At 41.2% G+C, this 27,531-nt stretch overlaps 1 protein-coding gene across 2 annotated transcripts in view; it reads left to right on the forward strand.

Moving 5' to 3' along the window:
* Nucleotides 1-27,531, forward strand: part of meis1b (Meis homeobox 1 b) — a 107,596-nt gene that overhangs the window by 14,308 nt on the left and 65,757 nt on the right. For both annotated transcript variants that reach the window (XM_008428865.2, XM_008428866.2), the window contains exon 7: nt 7,108-7,219. In XM_008428865.2, coding sequence (XP_008427087.1) covers nt 7,108-7,219 — 112 coding nt within the window. The remainder of the gene's footprint in view (nt 1-7,107; nt 7,220-27,531) is intronic.

Genomic DNA, 27,531 nt, shown 5'->3' on the forward strand with positions numbered 1-27,531 from the left:
ATATATCCCTGGTACAGCTTGAAAAGTTCAGGAATGGAAACAAACTTTGATAAAAATGTTTGAAAAGACAGACATGAATGCATCGTGTAGGAGTACGGTGATGTAATCACAAACTGTAAAATTTGAATATCTTTATTTAGTGTGTGAAGAAATTATTCTTAAAAGATCAACTGTGGCACAATAATTCCCACATAAACTTTACTTTTTAAATTAAATCTGTGACTTCCTGTTTTCCTGGGTTATAAATATTAAGTGACACAGATGGACTTTTCTTTTAGCAGCTTGCCACTAGGCCAGGTGACGACCCACACAGTGAACATGATATTAAAGGAGGAGGGAAGCATATCTTAATATTAAGAATAGCAGCAAAGAGAGTCACAAAGTCTCCAATAGTGCATATTAAATGCTATCTATCTGCCAAATGGGGATGTAGAGAGATTGCCAGAAAAATTGTTTTTTTTGTCCTACCATTTTAGACCAACTTTAACCAGAACTCTGTGCTTTTGTCAGCTTAAAGTAAACCTGCTGATGAATAAACTAACATAATAAAAACATGCGCGCTATGTGGGGACATGAAGAGGAATTTGTGGAACATCACGCCTTTCACATCCACTGAGTATGTGTGTTACTTTCCATGCACTTCTGTTCTGAATAGTTCATTAGTGTTGGGATAAAAGGTGTGGAGTTTGCAGTGCTGTGTCAGGACAGGGTATGTTACTTTTGCCTCATTTTTTTTCAGAGTTGAGATAGCGTGACTATCTCGGAAGGAAATCTCTAAGCTCTATGAGTTCTCAGGCACCCATTGGCCAAATTAATCGGAAAACATGGCAAGGTGTCAGCTTGACTTTCAGTTTCAAGCTTTTACCATATTGAGGTGAGTGAATATTGATCAGTTTAGGAAGCAGTGTGTGGTGACGATCATGCAACAGAATTTTTCAGCCTGCCCCACAGTTCTGTGGCTGCCTGGCTTGTCTGGTGATCAAATTGTGTGTCATATAATGTTAAATGCAAAGAAAGACGATGGCAGAATGTTATTTACTTAGTTGAACACGCATATGTCATCGAATAGATCTAAGGAGTGAGACAGTGGGATAATGTTGGACTTTTTAGCAAGAAAAGCTAGAGGTGGGTAGATTGATTAGAATTATCGATATTGATAACATGTTGATATCAGTATCGGATCGATACTAGCATGGTAAGGTCAGTATTACAGTTTCAGATTCCTTGTTGAAATATTCTTTTAGCTTTGTGTCGTAGTTTCTCAACTCTACCTCAAAAAACATATATTTTAGATTTGATCTGAAATGGGGTTTACTTTGTACCTTGTTTAACTATAGAAGAACATTTACACAAATTAGTTTAGTTTTCCTGTAGTTTCTAAATATCATGTTAGTATGTTCTTAAAGTATTTTGCACACTTATAAATCTTGTCCAAATTCTGTTATGGGCTTTAACTAAATAATTCAAAGGAAAAACCACAAAATCTCAAGGTCAGAAGTTTAATGGCATATTAGACGTAAATAATCAAAGGCATCAGTATCGATAATGGTATCGGTGTCGACAATGCTGGCCCCGTATTCACTTTATATCGGATCAATACCAAAATGTTCTCTCAGTAAAAGGTTGGATTTAGCCAAATTTATCAGAGTGAGATTATAGTACTGAAATTTAAAAAAAAAATTTTCACATCTTTACCAGCGGTGCCAACAAATTCGTCTTCTCCTGTAAATATCCATAACATAAGAAAATATATTTTGGGCACAAAACAAGAGGGAAGAGCTGGGTGGCAAAGCACAACAACCCCAACCATTTTCTTTATTATTGCAAATGAATTGGCAAGGCAGCATTTCTTGCATGAGCGCTTGTATGATATGGGGGTCTGGCAAGGCGAGAAAGGGAAGCCCCCTCTCGCATCTTAGACGAGGCACAATGAGAACGCATCGGATTGGAATGCCTCACCGATCATAGCGGAATCAGAATTTCCAGCAAGGAAAATCTTTTCACGGCGAATTAGGAGGGATGAAGGAGAGGATGAGGAGGGTGGGGAGAAGAAAAAGGGGAAAAGGTATGTGTGGCTCAAAAAGAAAGAAAGAAAGAAAGAAAGAAAGAAACAGGGCTCCCTTAGCTTGGCGCGGAAGGTTTAAGAAGTTTAGCTAAATCTAGGCAGAATAGAATGTGGAAAATTGAATTTACTGAACAATTAGGCATTGAATTAATCTTTATCCTGCGCAGGAGACATGGAGCAGGTTGAGAAATTTTAAGGGGAGGGAGGCGTTTTCTGAGCGAGAGACCACGGCGGCTCATTAAGCGAACAGAATGAATCAAGTGTGAAGCCTTGGGCGCGGAGGGACGCTCCTCCTCCTCCTCCTCCTCCTCCTCCTCTTCCTCCTCTCTGTTTCTGTTTATTCATCTGTTCATCCTCTGAATTTACATACATTCAAGGCGTCCCTCTTCTTTCTGGTGCTTTTAAACTGTTGTTAGAACAGGGTAAGTGTGTGTGTGTTTTTTTCTGGTCAAGGTGAGCGCTTTTGTTATTATGGCAGGTGTGCATGTGTTTGCGGAATAAAAAAAAAAAGTATTTGTATGTGTGTTTGTGCAAGCTAAGTGACCAAGCAAGAGGAGTGTGTTTGAGAACACACACACGCTGCGCAACCTTGTGTGCACCGGTTGTGTTATCTCAGCCGTGTGTGTATTAATTGCGTGTTGGATCAGAGCTGGGCCCCGTTCCATCCAAAGGGCGGCCTGTGATTATAAATAAACTCCCCCCTCCTTCCCCTTCGCTCTCTCCCGTCCCCGCAGAGATGCCACCAGGGCCCCGTCTCGGCCCCGCCCCGTTTCCCATGGGGCCGCGGTGGCCACCTCCCAGCAGGCAAAGCGCTCTTTTGTTCAATTACAGCTAATGCGGTATTTTTTTTTTTTTTTTGCCGTTTGCCCCTGTTTTTTTTTTTCCCCCTTCGTTCTAATTATATTTTCAAATGGAATTTGTTAGAGAATTACAACAAAAAGGACATGGAAAAAAAAAAACAACAAAAAAAAGGAAATCATCCTTTTTCACAAGCCGACGCTCTTGGGTTTTTTCACTTCTCACCGCTCGACATCCCCCGGGGTGGGTGCTGTACTATTCCTCTTTACGGAGCTCTGAATAAACATGTTCGGCTTTTTTTCTTCTTTTTTTTCCCCTCTGTCTCTCCCTCTCTTTTTTTAAACACAGCAGATTTGGAAAGAGTTGGCAAAAGCTGCTGTTAACTGTTTGTGTTTTGAGCATGTGGTCTGGATTACCTCACTTCTGATGTGCTCTGGAGTCACTCGGTCATGCATGGGTGTTTCATTTTTTTCCCCCCTCTTGTTCCACGGTCAGCAAATAAGAACTTCTAAAGAGTCGAAACAAAACAAAACAAAACAAAAAATAAAACAAAAAAACAATCATCCTGGTTCTTATCCCCGTTATAATCAGCGTCCCTGTCCCAGTCATGCCGTCGCGCAGGAACTTCAGTCTTTATTGAAAAGCCTCAGAGTCTAATTTGGAAAACGATTATATCGTCCATGTAATCACTGGATTATAATTTCATAGCCTGGGAACATCAAAGCAGCTCTAATCCGCTCCAAATGTGTTGAATTTGCTGACTTGTATTTTCTCCGCTCCACTCTGTTTTAAACAAATCCCATGTCATGAAATAATGTCTTCTTTTATTTTAATAAAGCAAAAATCAACTCCAAACCCTTCACGCAGCGGCAGCAGCGCCAATCGCAGCGTCCCAATTGAAACCAGTTGTTCCCATTCCCACAGCGTTCCTCTCCTCTCCCCTCTTCTCGTCCTCCTTGCGGGTTTCTATCACTCATTTCGTCACAAAACGACCTAAAAGCACACGTGCACCCCCCCCCCCCCCATCCCCCCCTTGATATCCGCCTCATTTGATTTCGCAGAGTAAAGATAGGCAGGCGGGCGGAGGAGGCTCGATAAGCCTTTGCGTTGCGTTCTGTTTGTTTGTGATATGGAGTCGTTTCGGAGACATTTGATTCCGTTTCCCTGCTCCTGTGACGTCTCCTTTCTCACCCCTGTCTTCAGCGCTAATGTTGCTTCGCAGAGCGCCGGGAGACATCTGGTTTGGTTTCACTCTCATGTAGCAGCTTTTGTGTGTTCGTCGGGGCCCGCGCGCTGTCTTTGCTCTTTTTTGTGCACGTTTATGTGCAGCGTGGTGCCAAAGCAGTCGTCTCCGTCGAGTTTTGTGGCGTTCTGTTCACGCCACAGCGGCAAACTTTGATGTGTTTCGGTGGAATTTCGATGGACGAACTAAAGTAATTATGAAAGGGAAGCAGAAGAATTCCAACGTTTTGAAGTCTGAAGTGCGGCGTGCCGTTCGGACTGGATGGAAAGCGTCTGTGGTAGAGATGCACCTGATCCGATATCTGTATCGGTCCAGATATTGAAAACAATTCTGGATCAGGAATCGGTGACAGTGTGGGCAATCTATTCAGTCTAACTCTATGTGTTGTGCGCCCTTATGCTTTATTCATCTTACACTTTCTTGCACATTTTGAACCATTTAAAAGGTTTGCCGTTTTTTTTTTTTTTTTTTTTTTTTTTTTTTACATTTGACTAAAGTGGTATTGTTTTTGTCGGTTTCAGTTTCTTTATTATTTATTTTACTATGGCTGTTACAATCCTAATTGCACTGACTGAACAAATTAAAGTTGTTTTTACATGTTTGACCAAACTTGTGAAGCTATCAAGTGTTCTGTACTGGTGCAGAGTTATCAAATAAATTTGTGTTTCTGTAATTTGCGTCGGTGTTTAAAAAGAAACATTTTAATTACATTCAGCTCTGTTTTTCGGTATCAGCCGATGCTAAACCTCAGATATCGGTATCCGTATCTGAAGTGAAAAAAGTGGATCGGCACATCTCTAATCTGTGGACAACAAATTTCAAGTTTTGGCACAGATTTTCTATTGGGCTCACATCCAGGCTTTAACTAGGAAATCATAGCACATGTTTGTATTTAAACTAGCAGCTCTGGCTTCATGTTTATGATTTTTGTGCTGCTGGAAAGTGAAGCTCCACTCCAGCGTGTGAATGCAAATCAGTAAAAGAAAAGAGTTTCTCAGTGAGGTCGGTGTGTTCAGGTTCAATTTTGGCCTCATCTGACCAGAGGGTCTTTTTCCACATTTTTGCTGTTTCTATGAAATTGATTTTTTTTTCTTTTGTCGTTCCAAAATCTACTGAGTTTTTAGCCTTAAAAGAACGTGTGCTTACACAGAGTTGCCTTACAACTCTCACACTGACCCGTGAGGCTCGTGTTTTATGATAAAGTAAGAGACGAGATGGAAAATTTTTAATTAGCCGTAACTGTTATTGTCACCAGAATTTTCAGTAATAGTGTCACAGTGTAGCGTTTTCCTGATATTGTGCAGGTCTACCTTGTATCCTTTTCCTTGACCTTCTTACAACTATGCAGCTCTTACAAAACCCGAAAATGAAATGTTTTTGATTATTAATGCAACAAGAAATTGTCATTTTATGACTATTTCCATAAGCTGACATCCACAACAAGCTTTTAAAATAGAGGATTCATGTTACTTTATAATATGAAAATAGAAATTTTAGCTTACTTTTGTTAGCTTTTGTAATAAAACACTTTAGCTAGATGTAATATGTATTTACAAAATTATTTAATGTGTGTTTTAGTTTGTAGTGGCGGGGATAAAAGTAGCTTTTTGAGCGAGAAAGTCTCAAGGGGGAGTGAATACTTTTGCGAAGCAGTAAATCTGCATGTCTGAGTGCAATGAAGGCCTCGATGTGTCACACTACTTGTGGTGTGTGGTCATAATGTTTTCAGTCGTATCTGGGCCATTTGCTAACCACTGTCCAGTTTGCAGATGACCCTCATCTGGCCTTACATGGAACCGACTTGCTATATATAAACTCCAGCCTCTTGTCCAGTCGGTAGCTATACGGGGGGGAAAGAGAGCATCAGTTTTGCATCATAAAGTTGTTGTTTTTTTTTTGTTCTTGAAGTTGGCTACTCTCAAACATTTTCATTTGTTTTCATTCAGACTCGGCCGGATCGGTATTGCATTTCATTTTGTTTAAGGAAAGATTACGGAAAAGCGTTTGCTTATTTAATTTTGCTCTTGCCGTGCCCAAACTGAAATCTAGCTCCACTTCAGTGCGAGTGGTTGCCCATTTTTTTATTTTTAAAAAAATATATATATTATTTTTATTTCATTTTTGGACCAAACAGAGAATTTGTACTGACGGGGGAATGCATGAGTTATTTACCTTCTGCTTTCTCCCTCTCTGCTCGGATGACATCACTCCCTGGCGCTTGCCGTAGCCTATCTTAAGTTGTAGCTGCTTCGTATTTTCATCTGCTAGTGGTTTGGGGCAAATGGAGGCGGCCACGGATTGCATGCTTCAGAAATCTGGGAACTGAAGCAACATGTTTGCTCTCTATTGATCTGGACCGGCCTTTTTGAGAAACGTCTAATAATCTGCATTTTGTGAAAAAAAAAAAAAGACGTTGAAGGAACTGCAGGATGAGCTTTAGACTGAATCATGAGTTCATTTTTAAGTTTGAATTTGTGTCTGCTTTTATGCCATTGTTCTGTAAATGCTCCAATCAATAAAACAGACCGGAATCAAACTATATTCCAAACTTTTCAAAAGTAATTTTTTTTTGTTATTATTTGACATGCTGATCAGAGATCCAAGGACAGTCTGAAAATAGAAATACAATTTAGTTTATTTTTCCAGTTTTCACAATAAAACACTTTAGCCAGAAGTACTATGTTTAGAAAATGGCTTTTTGTGGCTCTGGGTGAGTCGTATTTTGTAGTAGCAAGAGTTTACTTTGATTGAAATGCATTAAATTAAATAACAAAAATTTACCTACAAATGCCTTCATCAACGTCATACAGTAAAACTATTGATAAGGATGTATTTTGATGTAGAAACACATTGTAAATACAAATGACTCTTTTTCTAATGGATTCAAAACAATTATGCAACCGTTTTACATATCTACATTCAGTTCACAAATCAAAACTGATTCAAAACAAAAACAAAAGCCAATAGAAGTATTAAAAATGTCCGTCTCTCTCCCAAACAGACATCCTGGAACAGAGACCACGACGACACGGCGTCCACGCGTTCCGGAGGCACGCCGGGACCGTCCAGCGGCGGACACACGTCTCACAGCGGGGACAACAGCAGCGAACAGGGTAAGAGTTCAACCGCTTGAAAAATGAACGAGAAGAGAAAAGTTCCTTACCTCTTATTTCACATTCACTTTTTTTGAACTGATAAGTATTCCTGTTGTGGATGAAGGAATATTACACCTGTGGTCTTCCTAACATTCTTTGAGCTTCGGTAGATTCTCTCAGAAGTCGTTGGAATCGGATTCTCCTCGTTTTTGTGCCTAGAGCCTTAGATTTGACCTTCTCTTCCTTTGTCCGTTGGTGCACTGTGAGGCTCGGTGTGTTTTAAAGAGAGGCAGACAGAAACAGCGCGTTGGCTGTGTTGGGATTGACGCTGCAAACCAACTGCTCACAGAAACGCAATTTTATGTATTATTGAGGTTGGTGTCAGGGCGAGCAGTTTGCAGGGTTGCCTGTGCCAGGAGGCAGAGCCTGGATAGGAGCATAGAACGCTGCCATGCCTTACAAAGTCAACACACACGTTCACACGCCGTGTTTCCAACTGAAAACCTGCTTCTTCTTTTTTTTTATTTCGCCAGTACTGGTCAGCGCTGAGGACTCAGATGTTTAGCTTAGAAAGAAATGAAAAATAGATCATGTGGAAGAGGGGAACGGGCTGATGAAAGATCCCTGAAATTACCAGGCCCAAGACAAAGAGACATTGTACAAGTGTGTGTCCACTCCTCTACCTTTGATGCGTAATAGTCTGGGAGCAGCCAGCCAAGAGCTGATTGGTCGCTCTAATGAGCATGCTCTGTGCCGAGTTTGGGCTCCTGCCTCTGCGACCTTTGCCCCTTATTGACCAAACTGACACTTCATTTTTCACATCTTTCCAATTATAGACTGGCTCCTTATACTACAATGACTCTGTCTCATCATCTCTCTGTCACCTCACATCTCTGTTTTCCTACCTCCGTCTGGGCTCTCGTAGGTTTTTGTTTTGCCGTTGGACTTCATTAGAGGGTAAAATGTGGAGTAGTGAGCGTCTGTGTCTGCATGTTTCTTGGTGAAGCTGTATGTTTTGAATTCTGTGATGAATTTATGCGTGTATAAATACAACTTCTGGTCAATTTATTAAAAAAAAAAAAACAAGACTGAGTTTGTTAAAATTGTTTTAATAACTTCAAGTTTTAGTTGACAGTTTGAGATGTAATAATATAACGTTTTGTTTTTAAAAAGTATCTTTTTTTCTCGCAAATGCGGCAAAAAGTTTACTAATCTCAAACTATGTTTCGAAGGATCAGTCTGGAACACTCCAGCACAGGTTGGGCTTGTCCACATATTTTCATGCTTGTTTTATTTTGTCTTGTCTAAAGACAAAATTAAAAATTATTTTAAAAAATTACTCAAATTTTGGTTTTCCCAAAATAGAAAATCCCTGCTCAACATGTCACACTTCAAGTTTTATGCCTTTAGGGAGGTCAGAATTTAAACTAGTCTTGAAAAAGTACAGTTCAATTTCATGACTAAAGGATTCAATTTCCCTTTAGCTTAGCATGGTTCGCAAGCTGTTAGCATCTAACCGTAAGAATAAGAATACATAAAACTGAAGAAAATGTAATCTCTGTTTGCCAATGTGTAATTTATGGTTTCAACATCACTCAGTTGTTTTGGTGTGGCTGTACGTTCACCTCATAAGATGAGACGCTACAGTGTTTGTTAGCATTTGGTGACATGACGCCTTAGCAAGATTATTGAAAGTCTAAACAGAGTTTGAACTGAAGAACATTATCAAGACTCATTGATAAACAGAAAAGTAGTACTTTACTTAATTTAGCACCTAGAAGAAGAAGCTAAGCAGATGCTAAACATTTAGCTATCCGTGTAGCTAACAGTTAGCTTATGCTTACAAATCAACCACATTTAACCATTTGCTTTCTACTTAGTACCCAACATAAATAGGTAAAAAGTGTTGATTCATTCTTTAAGTTCAGCTTTTCATTTTTTGACTGACCTGACCATAAGCTGACTTCACTGCAGTGCGACAAGCCTGCTGTCCGTCGTGGGTTGGAAGGACTCAAAGCAGCGCCCACTGCTAACTGTAGCTGCAGTGCAACTGGTGGTTTTTATGTTGTCACCAAATGTCACCAATAACACAGAAATAGTTGCTAGATTTGTCGCTGGTCACGTTTTTGAAGATAATTAGCTGAAGTGGTCTGAATAGTCGCTACATATAGATTTTGATGCATAGATTAAACAGGGTCCCAAGCTTAAATCCCATAAGGTAATATCTGAAAAACCTAAAAATAGCTAACACTTACTTCACCAGACAAAATGAACGCTAACACCCAGACTGGATTACACTTATGCCACACTATCTCATTGCATCCCTGCCTTAGAAATGTCACCTTAGGACAGTTTTGTTGCTTTAAAATTCATAAAACGAGAAATAGATTCATAATTAAGTTTTCCTTTTATGTTCCTCTGGGACGTTAAGACATCGTCTGGAAATTCTTCTCTAAATGTCGCTTTTAAGGACAAAATGTGTTTATCGACTCAACCATAGGATTTTCTGCTCAGGTGTGACTAAACTGTGGTAGAAGAAGAAGAAGACACAGACACATCTAAAACTCCAGACTGTGAGAAGGATTTTCTTGAAAGAATGACAAATCACTTAGCTTTAGTCAACTGACTTTAACTAGCTGAAGGAGAGCAACAATGCGAATCTGTTGCGTAACGTTTGCGCTACGAGCTGGTTAAAACCTTTGTTGTGCCCATACATGTTTAACCACGCGGCGTATTCTTTCTTAATCTCAATATTTTTTCTTTTTTTTCTTTTTTTTTGAGGGCCCAGTTAGTTTCAAACAACTCTTCCATTTCAGAACCTGCAGCTGTCGTGATACGTTTTACAGGAGCCCACATAAACAACGGGCTCCCGTAGCATCAGAGCGCAGTGACAACAGTAGAGCGCCGCGGGACGCGTTGGACCGCGTTCAGGTTTATATGGGTTAGCAGCTATCACTGCCACGTCATATTGGCTCGGGCAAATTCTGTGTCATTCACTTGGTAATCCCAGTAAGCTGGTTATTTATCTGTTTGGCACTTTGCTCACTCTCTCCCCGACAGTTGTCTCTCTTCCCCTCTCTCTCGCTCTTTCATCTTCATGTCTCACCCCCCCATTTGCTGTTTTCCCTTGTCTCCCACCTACACTTCAGTCTCCCTTTCATTTGACTGTCAGTTTGTGTCTCTCTCCTCATGCATCCCTGTGCTTTCTCTCCTCTTTTCTCCTCCCCCTTTTTTTTCTTCTGTGCCTCCCACTCACTCTCAAACATCACCTTTTGTCTATCCTTCGTCTTTCCTTTCCCTTTACCCCTCTTTGTTCCCTGTGTGTTCGCCTTCATTTCCTGCCTTGTTCTCTTGCATTTTTCCCAACTTTGTCCATGTTTATCTTTCACACTATCGTTTTAGCCTCTGATGTTTGTTTTTTCTTTTCTTTTCAACCCATTCTTCTCGGACAACACTTTTTCACAGTTCTCCATTACTTCTTAAGCTGTAGTGTATTGTCATGTGTGATGTACTAAGACACTTGCCTTTATGCACACACAAACTTTAATGACACCCCGTTCTTTAGACATAAGTGTTGGAATTGAGTCGTCTCACCGTTTGCAGCCATAGAAGCTCAAACTCTTCTGGGAAGGCTTTCCATGAGGAGTTGGAAGTGCGTTCTCATGGTTCATTCTACCTGGAGCTCATTTGTAAGGTCAGACACTAATGTTGGATGAGTTGGCCTGTTGCAAAGTCTCCATTATAACCCATCACAAAGTTGTTCTATCGGCTTACGGTCAGGGGGACACGGTCCACCTTACCAAACTTACTTAATTATGTGTTTTTTTTATTTTTATAGAAATTGCATACATTTTTTTTCAATTTGAATAAACATGAACCTGAATTAAAATTATATAAACAGTATTAAAGACTTACTAAGGTTAAGTGGTGTTGAGAGAAAGACGGTTTAATCTCGCTGGAGGTGTTTTAATCCTCCACATAAAAAGCGTAAGATCTTTTTACCAGTCTCTTATTTCTGCCCCTTTCCTCACTTCTGTCCTCAGACCTTTCCTTCCCTCTCCTCCTCTGCTTATCATCTCTTGTCCTCCAGCAGAGCGAAGCAGCTCAGATGAAAGATGCTGGATAGCCACGGCCCTTTAACAACTGAATTTGCCTTTCTTTTCTGGAGGGCTATTACTGAAAAAAACACATGCTTCTGCTCTGGTCTCCTTTCTCACCGGGTCATTGCCCAATGACCCGGTATAAAATTCTCTGTTTTCACCCGGAAGTGTACTCTCTCTCTCTCTCTCTCTCTCTCTCTCTCTCTCTCTCTCTCGCTCTTTTGAAAATCAAAGAGCCGGAGAAACCGTGAGAACTATGGATTAACGTGAAACATATATGTTTTTTTTTTTTTTTCCACGATAAGATGGTTAACGACAACTCGTAAACTTCGCAGATGTTTTGCAGAGCTTCGTCAGTGTCATAGAGGCGGCGGGAGGGAGACGAAGCCTGGCTCTTATTCTTACATGTGGTGACAATTCTCACATGCTGCATCCTCAGTTATGGTGTTTATGCTTTGACCACAATGCCCATGGTATTTTTTAGCTCCAAATTCCATTGGCAGTAACAGGGGGGAAAAAAATAGAGGGAGGATCACATTTGCTTCACACATGTCATTAAAATCAGTTCTGGGTGTCTTCCTTTCTCCCCAGAGGACTCATACTAAGAAAGACGCTTATCTTTATTTTTTATTTTTTATTTCTCCTCTCTTTCTTCGGAAGATTCTTTGTAAACATCCAGCAAAGCGCTGACGAGAGAACTCCCTGTAGCTAATTAGTCCCGCTCTATTAGTCCAGCTGTGCGCTAACTAGTTCCTACCAACAGCCACGCTTTGTTTTAGCGCCCCACAAGCAGCCTTCGATCGTACTCTTGTGTGAAAAGTAATGCTCGGAGGGTAAAGGGAAAAGCTAACAGATCATATGCGCCGGCGATGGCGGGGAGTCCCTCATGTCGTCTCTTTTTCTCGCCGAATGAAGTGGCTCCTCTTTGCCTGTGTGAATTCGCATCGCGTGCGAGGGAAACAGAATAACATTCAGGCGGCGACTTGGTCAGCTGCATCCGTGCGGTCGGGTGTTTGCTCTCTCTCTCTCTCTCTCTCTATCTGAAAGCTACAGGGTTCGCCTCTTTGCCGGTCGGAATCGTCCCGGGAGCGAGGCGACGACTGCTGATATTAGATATGTATCACCAATTACCCGGACTGTTTGTACAAAGTACTGCGCGCCGCGCCAAGACAAATGGCTCCCTGTTAGGCTTCATGTCGGTGTCTGCCTTCGTTCGCTGGTGTCCAAGTGTTGGTTTGAGATTTTCGGAGTTTATGATGTCCAGCTCGAGGCTTTTTCATTTGGCTGATTTGCGCTGGAAAAACAAGTAGTACGCAAAACTTTCTGAACTGCTCCAATTTTCTTTGCTCCTTTTCCCCCCCAAGCAGCTAGACTTTGTTGTAAGGATTTCCAGTGGTCTTGATCAGTAGGGTCTTCAGGCTTTTTAGAAGTCTGTCCATGTTTTGCTCTTTAAACTTTGGCTGCTTTTTTATATTAGAAAACAAAATTTTGTAGAAAAAAGGTCGCCTTCCGTCTGAGCAATGTAAAATAAGCTGTGCAAGATGAAAAACAAAAAACGATGCAAAGAAGGTATGTTGGCGTCTGCCTTCACTGTTGGTGTCTTAGTATTGGCCTAAGATTTCAGCTTGTGTTTTAACAAAACACTTAAATGTCCAATCATTTCTTTACCCATTGCCTCCAAGGTCTCAGACTTTCTTTTAGTCTTTTAAAGTGGTTTTAATCAGCTCGTTCCCACATTGTTAGCATAGAATTTCATAGAAGACAGGAAGAAAGAGAACGTCTTTTCCTCCTTAACAAAGCCTGTAGCATCTCGAAATGGTTGAAGGAAAAGGGTTTATCAAAAGACCTAAGCAAGTTTACATACAGTAAATGTAGGAGTAAACATGTGTGTCAATGTTTAAATTAGTTTTTTCAAGGCTACTTAGCGAAGTGGACTGATAAACCTTAAGCAGGAGTAAAACTTTGTCCTTGGTCATCCAAGACAAAAGATGAATTGTCAGGCCTTAACCCTTGTGCGTGCGAGGACTGAGGTAAATGAAAATGATACAAGTGTGGGGTAAGTCGGACCCCATTCGTAAACATAAGGGTTAATAACACACCTACAGTGAATGAACTACAAGTCAATATCCAAACGTTTTCTATTTTAGAAAAGAAAAAAACAAGCAAAATCCAGTGAAGATCTGGATTTTGCACCTGGAAATGCGTTGTCTATTAATTTTTTTACTTTTAACCTCAGCGATAGTTTTTATTTTTCATAGATTCAGCGAAAAGAAACAGTGTTTCTGTAACAAGGGTCTAACGGTGTCTGAAGATCCAGTTTAACATTGGTTTCTTTGCTAAGTTGTCCATTTTGTTAAGCTTCATTCCTGATTTATCCCTCGAGTTTGATCAATCAGTCAATCAAGTTTATTTGTATAGCATATTTCAGCAACAAGGCAGTTTAAAGAACTTTACACCATAAAAACACAAAAATAAAAAGTAACGAAAACATTATACAGTCACCAATTTGAGAAAGCAGTCATTTTGTCCATCGTTAAAATCATCAACATGACTCCAACTTCAAAGTCTTGACAAAATAACTTCTTCTACATTTGTAAAATTGTGATGGTAGACAATTAGTAGTGAGAGCAAATTTTACTATTCAGATTCCATACAACTGGATACTGAAGAGTTATTTATGTGAAATAGGGTTATTCACTGCAAAATGTCTTGAAACAATATCAGAAATAAATTTTGTCGTTAATCATAGCATATAACCTTCAGTGGTTGTGAGTCTCCATCGACCAGGCAGAGATATTTCTGATGTTTTCATCTATCCATCCATCCATGCATCTACCCTCCAACTTCGGTGCCCTCCAACAAGGTCAGAGCTCAGACTAGCTGCTGTTGGTGCTCGTCTTATTGGGTAGTTTCCAGAGTCAGGGTGGGCTTTTGCAGATACAGACACGGGAGCCAAGCAATCAGCGGTCGGCCTCTGCTCGTCCAATCGTTCAGCTTCCTGTGGCCCCCTCAAAGTCACCGATTAATTGGTCCGATTGTCCAGTAGACTGGAAGAGAGGGAGCTGTTATTGTTTGTGTGGTCCGTTACCCTCTATGACTTCCTCTACTCTTCCAGTACATCATGTATGCTGTAGAATCTGGAGTGGTAATCAAGTTCTGCAAAGGCGTGAAGCCTTACAGCAGCAACAACGTTGCGCCAAACGGTTCCACTTCTCTGTTAGAAAAATATCATAATGCATTAATTAGAGAAAAAAAAAATCCAAGGATGATCATTGCTCGGCTTGAGGTGCACGTTGTCTAGACAATGTCTAGACGTGATCGAGCAAGATCTCTCGGTCCGGTAATTGTCTTACTGGTGTCCAGCTTTACCAGTAATCTGTTTAAACGCGAGGCTCTTGTGGGTGGATAAAAGGTATGCGGTTCCCTTGATTTAGATTTTTTTTTTCTTCAGTCAGTATCACAGGAGGTGTGGAGGTAGAGGTAGCTGGCAGACGCAAACACGATTCTCCTTTTGATTTCCTCGGGGTGTGAGTACAGGGGAGGAGAGCGAAAGCAGAATAAAAAGAAGAAAAAAAAAGGGCTGAAAGAAAGTGTGTAAAATGGAAGAGTAAGACAAGATGAAAGGGGAGAAATCTCAGTGTAAATGCTGCGGAAGCCTTTTGGAGGGTGGAGCAGTGTCTTTATGTGTGTGTGCAAATCGGTAGGCAGAGGGGAGCGGTGGAAAAGTTGTGGCTAATCACGGCGTTAAGTGCTGCTGAGTGTCGTTTAGGAGTTCACCGAGCTGAATGCGTCGGTAAAGAAGCGCAACATCTCTTGTGGAGAGACATTAAGGTAACTCTTGCAACATAAAACACGTGAACCAAACTTTTTGTTCACACGCTGCTTATATGTAAAAAAAACAATATATGACAGCTATATAGTCTAATTGCTTCTAAAACGTCCCTACAAAGCAGCCCCGGACTGCGTGTTGCTGGTAGCAATGTTTATTCCGCCTTCCCCAGATTTACGGCTTCTCAAACATTATTACCTGCAGTTACCTGGGAAAAGCAAAGGCTTCTCGGCGCCCGGGCTTGACCTTTTTCAGTCAAACTCACTGAGGGCTTTACAACTTCTCACTCTCGCTATCGCGGCGGCTGACGCGTCCGCTGTCAAGTAATGACACGTCTTACTGAAAAACGATGTCCCCTGATAAGATTTTATGGCCAGTAAGCAAACTCGAGTGGCCTGAGTTTGCTCCTCTCAAAAGAAAAAAAAAAAAAGAGGAAATTGTTTCAGGTTCCCACAGAGCGGAGTCCGTTTGCATTTAGGATTAAGGCTGTTGTCACACATCTGCTGGAGTCTGGAGGGAGCGGGGGGACAGCGACGAATAAGAGAGCCTAAAATAAAAGCAAACAGCATGATTTCCTCCACCTCGCCTCTCCTCTCTTATACATCATTTAACATGAAACGATCCTCTGCCTGTTCAATCACATCCACGAACTTGGTTTTATTGGCCTGAGTCAATATTTTATGTGTGAGAAGCTAATAATCATAAACCCATCGGATAAGATGTACGCGCACATTTGACTGTGAGACTTTGGGAATTACGTGAGGGTTTATCAAACATTTAGAACGACAATAACTTTGGAGTATATTAGGTTTTCCAATGACCGTCATAATGACAGGCTTTTAGAAACAGCAGAGTAAAACAAGACAGTGCAGCACTGTTAGGGTTTGTTGGAAGAAAAAACAAGATCTAAAATGTTCTTTTCCATCTGGACACCATGCCATTGGTGATAAAAAACCAAAGTTGGAGAAAAAAAAAAATTAAATCCTTGAATTGTAATTCCAAGTCGAAAATCTGGAAGTTTTCACATTTCAGAATGCATTTAAAATCCAACACAAGCAGTTTTTGATGAGGGATGCAGTTTGATTTTGTGTTCGATTTATACTCTGGAACTTGAATGTATATTTTCTCACTGAGGAAAAACCAGAAGGGTTTGGTAAAGTTGAGCGTTTGTGACCAATTCTCACCTCAAAATTCAACATGACTGCCACTTATAAAACTCAGAGAAACCAGCTGTTTATTTCTATTTCCACCAGCAATAAACCAGTTGCCAGCCACAGTATTGTCCAATTTCTGTTTAAATGAACATTAGGCCAGAGAGCCTGGATGCATCACAGGGTTCCCACACAGTCTGCAAAAGTATGAATTTAGATTTTTATTGTTTCCAGATCCATCTTACTAAGGAAAACTAAAACATATGGCATAGAAAAATGTTTGGATTTCCTGACTTTCATCCATCTGTTCATCCAATTTGAACATGAACGTACAACAGTTGGCGCATTCGGTTGCCAGTTGCTTTCCAACATGCAACTGGATCACTTGCTTTCACACCGTTAGTCCCTTTTAATCAAACTTCAGTCTGTTTGCCTAGAAAGTCCGCTTTGTTTGAGAAGGTGTGAATGCGCAGTCCAACACTGATGGGGAACAAAAGAAGTGAACCGTGGTCCACCTACAATCTTAGGTCTTGGTGGGGTTGAAGTGAACTCTGCTACAGTCTGAATGCGTATGTGATCACTTCTAAAGCAGGAAGTAGAAATAGTTCAGGGAATTCTGGGTAAATACAACCAAAACAAATACCCGCGTCTAGCCCTAGCAGGAGAAATGGCTCGTGGTCTTTTACCAAAGACAAAAATAGAAATCCTACAACTGCTAAAGTCTGACGCCACTTCATTTTGGTTTATAATTTACAAAGAAGGAAGTTGCGCTCATGTCTTCTTCTGAAGTTCTTGTGTCGTTTCCTTAAGTGGTTCTTGGTGCATCGCCACCACAGGCGGAGGAAGGAACAGGATTTTCAAAGGTTTTTTTTATGTTTGACGCAAAGCAGAGTGAAAGTGAACCACAGCAGCTGAAAATGTAACAAATGTTGCAATTTTGATCTCCAATTGAACTGAGTCGACCGGACTTTCATGTGTGAAAACAACCTTGAGCTCAGTCGACCACAAATGTAAGTTCCATCCTCAGAGATAAATGAAACACAACACAAGCAGTCAGTCCACTTATCTTTTTGACTACATTGTACATATTAGCTCTGAATCCTAGCTCAGTTTACAAAGGTTAAATTGCTTTATATTTACCCTGTAAATAGTTGATACCAACATCTCTGCCACTAAAAGTCAACCCCAGTGCCATAAGTGATACTTGTGGCAGAGCATGGATGCATGTGCTGGCTCCCCCTCCCCTCTCTCCTGCCTCTTTTCACTCTCCTCTGTGTCTTCCCCTCCCGCGGTTTGCTCGTTTTTGACTTTCTGTGATAACATCGGGTGGAATTGCCAGCACGTTTTGAAGCCGAGTTATTGTTCCCTCTCCTCCTTGTTACTTTAAGTTTCCCATGCATCCCTTCGGCTGGTGTATCCGTCCGTCTGCCGGCTACATGTGGGCATGTTTGCATGACCAAAGAAATGCAAAGTCTAGCCCCGACCATTACAATATGCCTTGTGTGCAGAATTTACATGAAATACATATTCATTCATGACAAGCATCCGCACGAAATATCATCCTTGGTGCTCCACCCCCCACTTCATGTGCCTTCATTTAGTCTCGGTGCTTCCCTCAAGAAAGTCTCTAAATATTATATATATATATATATATTACTTTGGAATGATTTATTTTTTGTATTTAATGCACAAATGCACATGGATACGTTCATACAGTCTAGTGCTTAAAAAGAAAAGAAGAAAAAAATGGTTTCAATTCATTTGCTTGACTGAGGGAGTGCTAGTGGGAGGGAAATGTATCTTTAGCTCCTATGTTATAATTGTGGCACACTAATGATGTAGACACATTCTCACTGTCTGTTTACAGGAAGCACTCTTCTTTAATTTGTGACTGGTGCGAATGCCAAATGCCTATATCTAATTACTGGTGGTTGCTAAAAGATACTGTTTACACACACCCTCTGTAGCCTTCTCGATGTCTCTCGTGTGTCGGAGGGGAGAGATTAGCTGAAGAATGCTTGAATGCGTTGGAAGATGTTCTCTTTTTTTTTTTTTTTTCCTTTTTCCTTTGATTTTCACTTAGCGTTACATAACAAGACGTCCTGTTACGCTGACGATCTGTCCTGGAACGCAAAAGACATTTTCGCATTGATGCGTCCTTGAAGTTGATCTGAAAACGTATGACCTGCCGGCCCCAGTTCAGGTTCAAGTTCTGTGCACGCCACTGCAATTTGCTCAATTGTAGTGCAGCCGTGTCCCAAAGGAACACGCTGGTTTCGTCAAATTACTAGATATCGCTGCGTTTAGGAGTAAATTCTGCAGCTCGCATTTGCAAATGTAAGCACTTTGAAGCGTTTTGAGGCACTCGACATGCAAATCAATGTGGCAGACAAGGACAGAACAAAACAAAAAATTGTACACCCGTCCACTGATGCAGTCGAGCATGTGGGTGTTTGGATGAAAAATTACAACAAAAAGAAAAAAAAAAGTGAAATTTGGAACGGTCACCAGTTTGGGCTCCTCTGTTTTTAACTCCAAATGATTTGGAGTCGCATGTCAACTCCTGTGGTTGGTAGTGTACAGTACACACAGCCTGAATAATGCAAAGATAAGCCATCGAAGAAAGACAATGCCCCGTTCCCCTAATAGCAGCAGTACGGGTTCTAAGGGAATCTGACGGCAAAATCACAGCAGCTCGTTGCTGATGTGTCACAACACATTATGAATGGTCCAGAAAATGACCTTAAACTCTCTCTATCTCTCTCTCTATCTCTCTCTCTCTCTCGCTCCTCCCGACTTTGCTCCCCTGTCACTGCCAACTGCATCTTCCTCCTCCTCCTCACTGGAAACCGAGCCGAGCTCAGGGCCCAAGAGGCCACTGATCAGATTCATGTTAAGATGTCACTGATGTCTAAATACAGTATTGTTATAGAAAACCTGAGTTGGATGACTCAGACAATGTCTTGTCCTGACTGTATATATATTACTGTACGTATTAGAGTTGAAATGAGTATTTGTTTGGCTAATATCATTCAATTTTATTCAAATCAGTTTAAAGATACTTTATTTATCCCAAGGGGAAAGTTAAATATTGTTGTAACTCATTTAATGAAAGAGTTATTGTGGGCAGGAAGGATCTGCTGTAGCAGCCTGTGTTGCAGTGAATTTGAAGAAGCCTCCGACTGAAAACGCTTCTTTTTTTTTTTACACTGTCTCGTGAATAGGATGGTGAATTTTCTTGATTTTTGATTTTTGATAATTTTCTTGATTTTATGTATTTAAAAAAAACATGTTTATATGTGGATTAAAGGTTTATATGCACCGGGAGGATACAAGATAGAAGGAAAAGTTGAGATAAATAAATAGAATGTTTAGCAGCTGCTTGAAAGCAAAAGAGAGACAATAAGGGAGTCTTACTTGGTGGGGTTACACAAAAGTGTGTAGCAACAAGTGGGGGAGGGGTAATGTCATATCAATATATTCTCCACACAGGTAGAGAAAATTCTGGTGTTTGTTTGTTTTTTTGTCTAATAAATAGAGCTTTAAACAGAAATAATCCATTGTTGGAACCAAACCATGCCTAGTTTGACCCAACAGCACACACAGCAACACACACACACACGGATCCCCCCCCCCCCCCCCCTCCCCACACACACACAGAGCATTGCCCACACTCACATCCACACACATCCACAGAGAGGCTATGTTTATTTAGCCTTTTGATAAAGAGATTAGTCTCATCATCCCACTCTTTCAAGCTAGCAAAGGGGGTCCATGTTCAGGAAATCCTGGCTTTCCTGATACAAACTCCTGTTAGGGAACAGCAGCTTAAGGAAATACTTATGATAAGACATTCATACTATAACTCTTAAATGATAAATTAGGTAGATTCTTGGAAAGTACTATTTATAAAACATTGGAGAAATAGTTAAAGTGGGGTACTGAGAGTTGGCAAAAGATAAACACAAAAAAGTTAGAGGGGGTTGTGAGGAGGAGGGTGGCGTTTCTTTATTATTAACTCAGTGGCAGAGGTTGGAGTCCAGCTTAAAGCTACAAACAGCAAAGTGCTAATTTTAGCCTCCAAAGAGGATAAAGATAAATAGCTTGCTGCCAGTTTGCCATATGGTCTCCTGCTGATTATATTGTGTCAGGAATATTTTCAGCCCCGCCGCCACCCTTACGCACACAAACATTCACTCATACACCTATGGTCACAAGGGTTGTTTTGTCACGATGTCACGAATATTAGACGAAGCATTATGAGATAAAGAAATTTGGTTTTATTTCATCTCTGGATAAGAACATCAAGATGCTGAAACCGAATGGTTCAGCCCTTTCTTTATCCATTACCGGAGCTTCCAGCTGCAAGCTAACATTTGGCCTCTTCTGTAATCTTACGCAAGTTGGTTTATATTCTCACTTGTAAATATGAACCTTGCAGAAGAATAGAAAATGAGTCTATCTCTCTCTCGACCGGCACACATGCATATGTTCACATGTAAATGCAACACACACACACACACACACTCTCACAGCTACTCTCCATTATTCTCTCACTCTCTCCCTCAAATTGAAATAATTCAATTTATAGACACAGTTCCAGACCTCCCTGGCTAAGAGCATTATGCATGGAGCCCCGCCCCCCCCCACCCCCCCATCACACTCCTCCACTCCCCCCAACCGCTCTCCTTTTTCCGAACAAAAGACGGGGTAGAATTTACCAGCCAGTTCTCCAAACGCTACCAACACAAAGCCAATTTCATGCCAGGAAAACACCAGCAGAAGTGCCACATTTGGTCACAACCTTCATCCCGGTGGATTTTTATTTCTCATTGATATGGGTTGGATGCTACGAAACACTGGCTGTTTACTGAGCCAGTGTGACTTTCTCATGGGATGATATCTTTTGAGTGAAAATGCCACATTATCAGAGCACAACGGTTGTAACGAAAAGAAAAATACAGAACAAGGTCTAATTTCCTTTATTCAAGCAGCAAAATAGCAATATGTGTTACTGCTTCTAAAATAAACATGTTGATTACTGGGGTTATTGTAATGTTATGTTACTTTACACATTCACCAAATTTAGTGGCTGTTTCCAAGTCCTTTCTGTGGAAAATAGTACCTATTTTACTGTTTGAGTCTTTATAGAGCAACAATTATAATAAGCTAATAAAAAATTTGTCAAGTTGTCTGTTCTGGTTGCTAGCTTGTAGTCAACTTAACAGACTTGCTTGCCAACTTAAGACCTGGGTGGGTGGAGCTATGGGTGTGTTTTTTAAACCATAAATATTTCCAGCAACTGGATTTGTGTAGGAGTGTCTTGGGTTGGCAATATTAGGGTTGTAGTTGTTTACATGTGCTTCTGTTGGCATTGTCAGGCCATCACTTTCAATGTGCGCTAGAGCGGTTTGTAAACAAGCATGGCGTTTCAGGCATAAGAGTCTGCTCCTCTAAGCCAGAAAAGGGTGAATGCTCCCTCTGGGTTTTTGCCCAAAGTGGAGGAGTTAAAGCGTCCTGGTTATCTCGTTTGGGAGGAATTACAGGGTGGGAGGAGCAGAGGGATAGATGGATTGGGTTCTTGTCCGAAGTCATGAGGGCACTTCTCCAGTCTGTAGTGGTGAAGAAAGAGCTTAGCTAAAAAGAGAAGGTCTCAATTTAATGGTTTGTCTACATTCTGACTATCACGTCTGATCACGAGATACGGGTAATGACTCAAAGAACGAGACCCTAGAGTTAAGGGGACGGCATGCACTTCCTCTGTAGGTTGGCTAGACTTGGAGATTACATGGAGAGCCCTTATTGCTTCTCCACATTGAAAGGAGTCAGGTGAAGGTGGTTCACTCATCTGATCAGAAATGGCACATCCTCAACATCTTCCAAGTGAGGTTTTCCTCGCATGCCCAGAAAACACCGAAGGGACCATGTGGCCCCTCTTGCTTGGGAAATCCTTGGGAAACCCCATAGTGATCTGGTGTATGCCACTAGGCAGAGAAATGTCTGTTCTCTTCCTGGAACCTGTTACTCTTAAAACCTGATCTTGAATAAACGTACAATCAGTGGTTGAATTTGTTTTTCTTGTGTGTAAAAGAAAAGTGAAACACCAACAGTACTCTGAAACAAGTTGGGTGGATGCAGCTCTGCATCACTTACTGCCCCCATACAGCTGGTCACTTCCTCTGCCACCTCATTAAAAGAACATTAAAGTGTGACCCGAAACTGGTTTTCAAAACCTTGCTGTACTCAAACAAGGTGCAAGGCTCTGCATTCGTAGTTTTTGCTCTCTGCAGCAATGGATGTGCCAGGTTGCTCGTGGTCGTTTGAGTGTGTGCCATTACGTTTGTAAGAAACATAAAGATGCAAAAGAGCCATGAGTGAAATGTCGTGCTGTGCGCTGAGGTAATGTGGAATGCAGCAAGTTGGAGGAAAAGACTTGCTTAATGCAAGTCTTCTGGTTTAAAGCTTGACCCAGGGCTGACCCAGACCAAACATGCTGTCCCCAGAGACCCCCTCCCATTGGTCCCTTTGACATGGATACCTGCAAGAGGGATTCGGCTGAGAGATAAAGACCTCAGTGAACCTTTTTAAGAGTTTAGGGAGGGAGAAGGCAAAAAGAGAGAGCCAGATAACAAATACCTGTAGATAAACACAACAGCAGGCTGGGCTGGAGGGCAAGCTTGGCGTTTACTTTGTGTGTTTGCAGAGCGACACAAAGCTTGCCACTTGCGGTGCACGCACTTGTGAACACGCATACATTCGGATGTAACCCGATCGTCCCTTCTCGCTCCGGGCCAATGAAACCTAAAGAGATGAGCAGGTACTGGTGGCAGAGATCCCAACCGGTGATAACCTTTGGACTAAAGGCCTGAATGGTGTCGTTAAACACACATTTACAGCACATATATATATATATATATATATATATATATATATATATATGCGTGTGTGTGTGTAAACCAGCTTCTAGGGGCAACCTTGGAGTGTTTGTTGCATTGAGATTCTCTTCAGCAGAAGGGAGGTCATACTCTTCCAGGAAGTCACCCTCCAGAGAGGGTTGCCTCTTTCAGGAAGCGACTCGGTGGGAATGTGTGGCAGGAGCACCAGCATCCATGGGGGGCATATCACTTCTGTCCACACGGGCCCATGCTCCACAGGAAACGGGTCGCTGTAAACCCACTGACTTCCTCTTCCTCTGCTGCTGTCCTAAAAGCCTTATCAGGGCGGCGTATGGGTCGGCTGATAGGACTCCTAATCCTCCGCATCCATGCAACACCGCATCCTGTACCTATCAAGGCCATGACAAGCAGGCGTTTAGGTGTGGGGGGGGGCAGCAATACAGTGTTCTTTTTTTGGGTTGTGGGTTGGCGGAGAGTTTATTATTCAACGAGAAAGGAGTTTGACTATTTTTCGACAGACGTGTAAAGGTGCTTAATAACATCTCTTGTGACACTGAATCTCCTAAACCCCTGAAATGTAAATCCAACCACACGAGTGGGTTGGCGACTCAGACACAGGGACTTAGGGAAAGGCTGGTTAGAAAAAAAACAATCTAACATTCAACTTGTTAGCACAGACCATATTAGACTAAATACCAAAATCTTGTGTTATTCCATAACAGCAATCTGGATGCTAATGCACTATTATTAGCGCATGCCACAGCAGTGTTAGTGTGCCTGTGCTATCCGAGTGCATGTCTCAGTTTTTCCGGCACTGATAAGCTAGCAGTGGGAAAAGCTGTGTGTGCTCAAATTGTTTGTCAAAGGTTGTATCAGACGTGACCTTACACTGTAGAAAGTTGCAAAAACAAGCAGTGAAAGAGTTCTGAATCATTTTAAGTGAGATTCTGTTAAAAGGTAACATTTTTCAGGCTGCCGATAGCTCCCTTGCCATCTTCACTTAGCATGAATCCAAATTAGATTCTCCTTAAAACCGAAACTAGCAACTATGGCCTGACAGACGCCAAACCAGACTCCAGTCTCCACTGTTTTATGAATCTTTGGTTATTAACAGAAACCATGGTTGCTTACACTGTAAATTAAGGCAGGAGGTGTTCCTCAGTCAAAGAGCGTCCTGTGCCAAACACATACTAAGGACAGAATATCAGAGTAACCGCCTGATATAAAAGTAAGGGGGGGGGAGCAAAGGCTATAAAATTAGCGTTTTTAAACCACTTTTTTGCTTTTACACCACTAAAATTAGACGGTTCATGGCCTTCAGCGCAAACATAAAAGTGTGATTACTGAGAGCACAGACTGGTTGCTGGGAATGACATTTACACTGAATTTTTAGTGCCTTATAATGGTAGTTTTATCTGGCTCGGCGCAGTTGAATAAGTTAGCGGTTTGAAAATTATTTAAGAAAACTTTGCTTTGGGGACAAGAAATGTTGTATTTCATTCAACTCATGTTGACTTTAAACTGCCTGAACTTAGTTTGGAGAGCTTGAGGAACAGCAATGTATTTACTTGTAGTTTAAAGGGATGTTTTCTTTGCAGATGTGTTTTTTGAAAAGATACATTGCTGTATTAGTAGATACTAACTGCACTTTCCCAGGGGACCGTGTTGATGTCTCTTTAAAGTGTTTCCCCACTACTTTTATCTATTGAATTTTGGTCCAAAGTAAAGTCAAACAGGATATTTTTCCTTTACATTAGCTGAAGTTTCCTTCTCTTTGTCCCACATCTACATTCAAGGACTTTGGAATGCCCTTCAGCACTTCAGCTGACTTTTGGAAAGAACTATGGTGCCATTGTGCTGTTAAGTGCTTTTACCTTTTGTTATAGTCCTTGTCCTCCACTGCCGTCCCCTCCCCCCTTCCCGTCCTTCTTCCATGGTCCATTTTTCCCTCTCTATCTTTTTGCCGTGTGTTAAGCTGGACCGCAGCTTGGTGTGCTGTAGGTGTCAAAAGCCCTCTGAGAGGCTGCAAAACAATCGAGAGCAAGAGTTAAGAGTGAGACGGCTGCAACAGAGGCACGCTCTTCCACAGTTTCCGTGTTTTAGCCTTTGTGTCGGAGGCGAAGAAGCTCTGCGCTGCTCTCACCGGCGCTGCTATTTGAACTATAACTCTGGCCTTCTGTCTTCAGTTTAGGGAAAAAAGGGAAAAGAAAACAGCAACACAAAGACAGGAGAGGAAAAAATCAATAGCTACACAAGAAAAAGTGCTGCACATGAAAGGCTGAATTCATTGCCCTGCACTTTCATTTGAGGGTTGCGGTGCGCGTCTCCTTCTACCTCGCGCTTTCTTTCCCAGCTGATCCGGGAGCGGGAACACTACACGAGGCGGTCAATGTGGATGTGTGTTTTGTGTTTGCGAACGCCGAGGCTTGCTGCAGTTTAATGTCGTGTCGGTGCCCTGCGCTCGAGGCAGTTTCCAGCGTGTCAGGCAGCCTGTGGTGATGACCCTTTTCGGGAAAATGGCACAGAGGGAGCAGTCACATTTACACTGACATTTTTGCCATCACCTATGGCTATGTCAACAGGTCTGATCCTTCCACCCCCCTCCTGCTTCCATAGCCAGTGGATGGGCCCCAGCACAAACATACAGCAGCATAAGAGCTTATTGCACTGGGAGAACGGCCCTAAATAGAGTAATGGACATTCCATAAGATGTGGTTTATGAAGAGTCCAATGGGTCAGATTTTAGGCTGTCATTACACTACCAACACAAATAGAATACAATGGAATAGAATAGAATAAGTCTTTACTATACCCCAGTGTAGATATTCACAGTGTAGCAGCACCAACAGGCAAACAGAACAACCAGAATAGATGCATTAGAAACCAATTACAAAAATGAAACTAAAATACATTCTATCTTCATATAATAAATAAAATATGTACCAAATTATACCAAAAGTCTTAACCTATTTGTGAAAGCTGTCACCACGTTCTGACAGTATAGTATTAGACAGATAATATGTGGCAAGATTGAGCTCCCTCACTTCCTGCCAGTGCTATTATTGTCGCCTGAAGAAATGCAACGCTTCCAACCTAACAACAACCAATCAGAGCCAGGAGGAGGGTCCTATCGCTGTCAATCAATGACGCTCAGTGTGCTAATGGTGGAGAGACAACTTACCATTACAGGAAAACTGTTAATCCAGCGTCATCGGTGGCCATGATGATGGATGCTGACTAGCCTTAGGATTTATGGCAGGCTGTGTTGTGCTGAATTAGCTATAGCAAGGGGAAGGGCTTGGGCACGAGAGTGATTGACAGCGCTAAGACCCTCCTCCTGACTCTGATTGGTTGTTTCTGACTGAAGTGGGGAATGTGAGGAGGTGAATTTTTTTTGGGATATTTTACAGATTATTTGTTTTATACTGTCATAATATAATGATCATTTTAACAAATGTGTAAAAAAAACATTTTTTTATAAAAGATGATTATGTCTCTTCTGTTTAATTTTTGTTTTTATATTTGTGCAGAAAAAAGCTCAAGAATGAGATTTTGCACAAAAACCTGGACTTCAGTACTAAGAGAAGATCATGAATATGTACATCTTCCTCCATTTTAACTGGAACTTAAGGTTGTGTAAAAAAAACTCAAACTCTTATTGCTGTAGCATAATCTGATGCACATGTTATCACACTTACTAACATGGAGTTGGGCCCCCATACACTTCTGCTTGTCAGTTCCAGGTACTTTAAACTTTCGAATCATTACTCAGACTTGGCAAGTTTGGGAGAGTATTTATGTTTTTGTTGCCAAAACATCTGATTTGCCTGAATGGAATGTTCTGCTGTCTTTCCTATTATGACGAGAGTAGTAGTGTCGTTTGTCATGTTTTAAGTATTTTACAATAAGAAAACTTTGTGATATGGTTATTTTGAGCAAATCCTTCATATTTATGAACAGCTTTCTACAGTTTTGTATATTGTTTATGCTGAATATGTGAAATTCTTGCGCTAAGAGTGTAGCTGGTGGACGTAATCAACCTTCCTGCAAGATAAATGTCGTCAAAAGTATTATAACTAATCATCTTAATGTTATTTCTTTACATTTTTAAAGATACAGGCCAGTTGAGACAAGTCAACTTCTTGTCTCAACTAAGCTTGTGTGCAAACTGATATTTTGTAAACCAAAGAGTCAATCTACTCAGATGTTGGTGTGTTTTGTAAAACAAGAAGTGCCAAGATTATGTTTGCCTGTAAGTGAAATGTAATCTCAGTGTTTTGTTCTCTAGTCTTTACCGTTTTGAAAGTCATCCTGGTTTTTCATGTCACTTTGATGACATAAAAGTGACATGATA

The sequence above is a fragment of the Poecilia reticulata genome, linkage group LG15, assembly GCF_000633615.1.
Source record: "Poecilia reticulata strain Guanapo linkage group LG15, Guppy_female_1.0+MT, whole genome shotgun sequence".
NCBI lineage: Eukaryota > Metazoa > Chordata > Actinopteri > Cyprinodontiformes > Poeciliidae > Poecilia > Poecilia reticulata.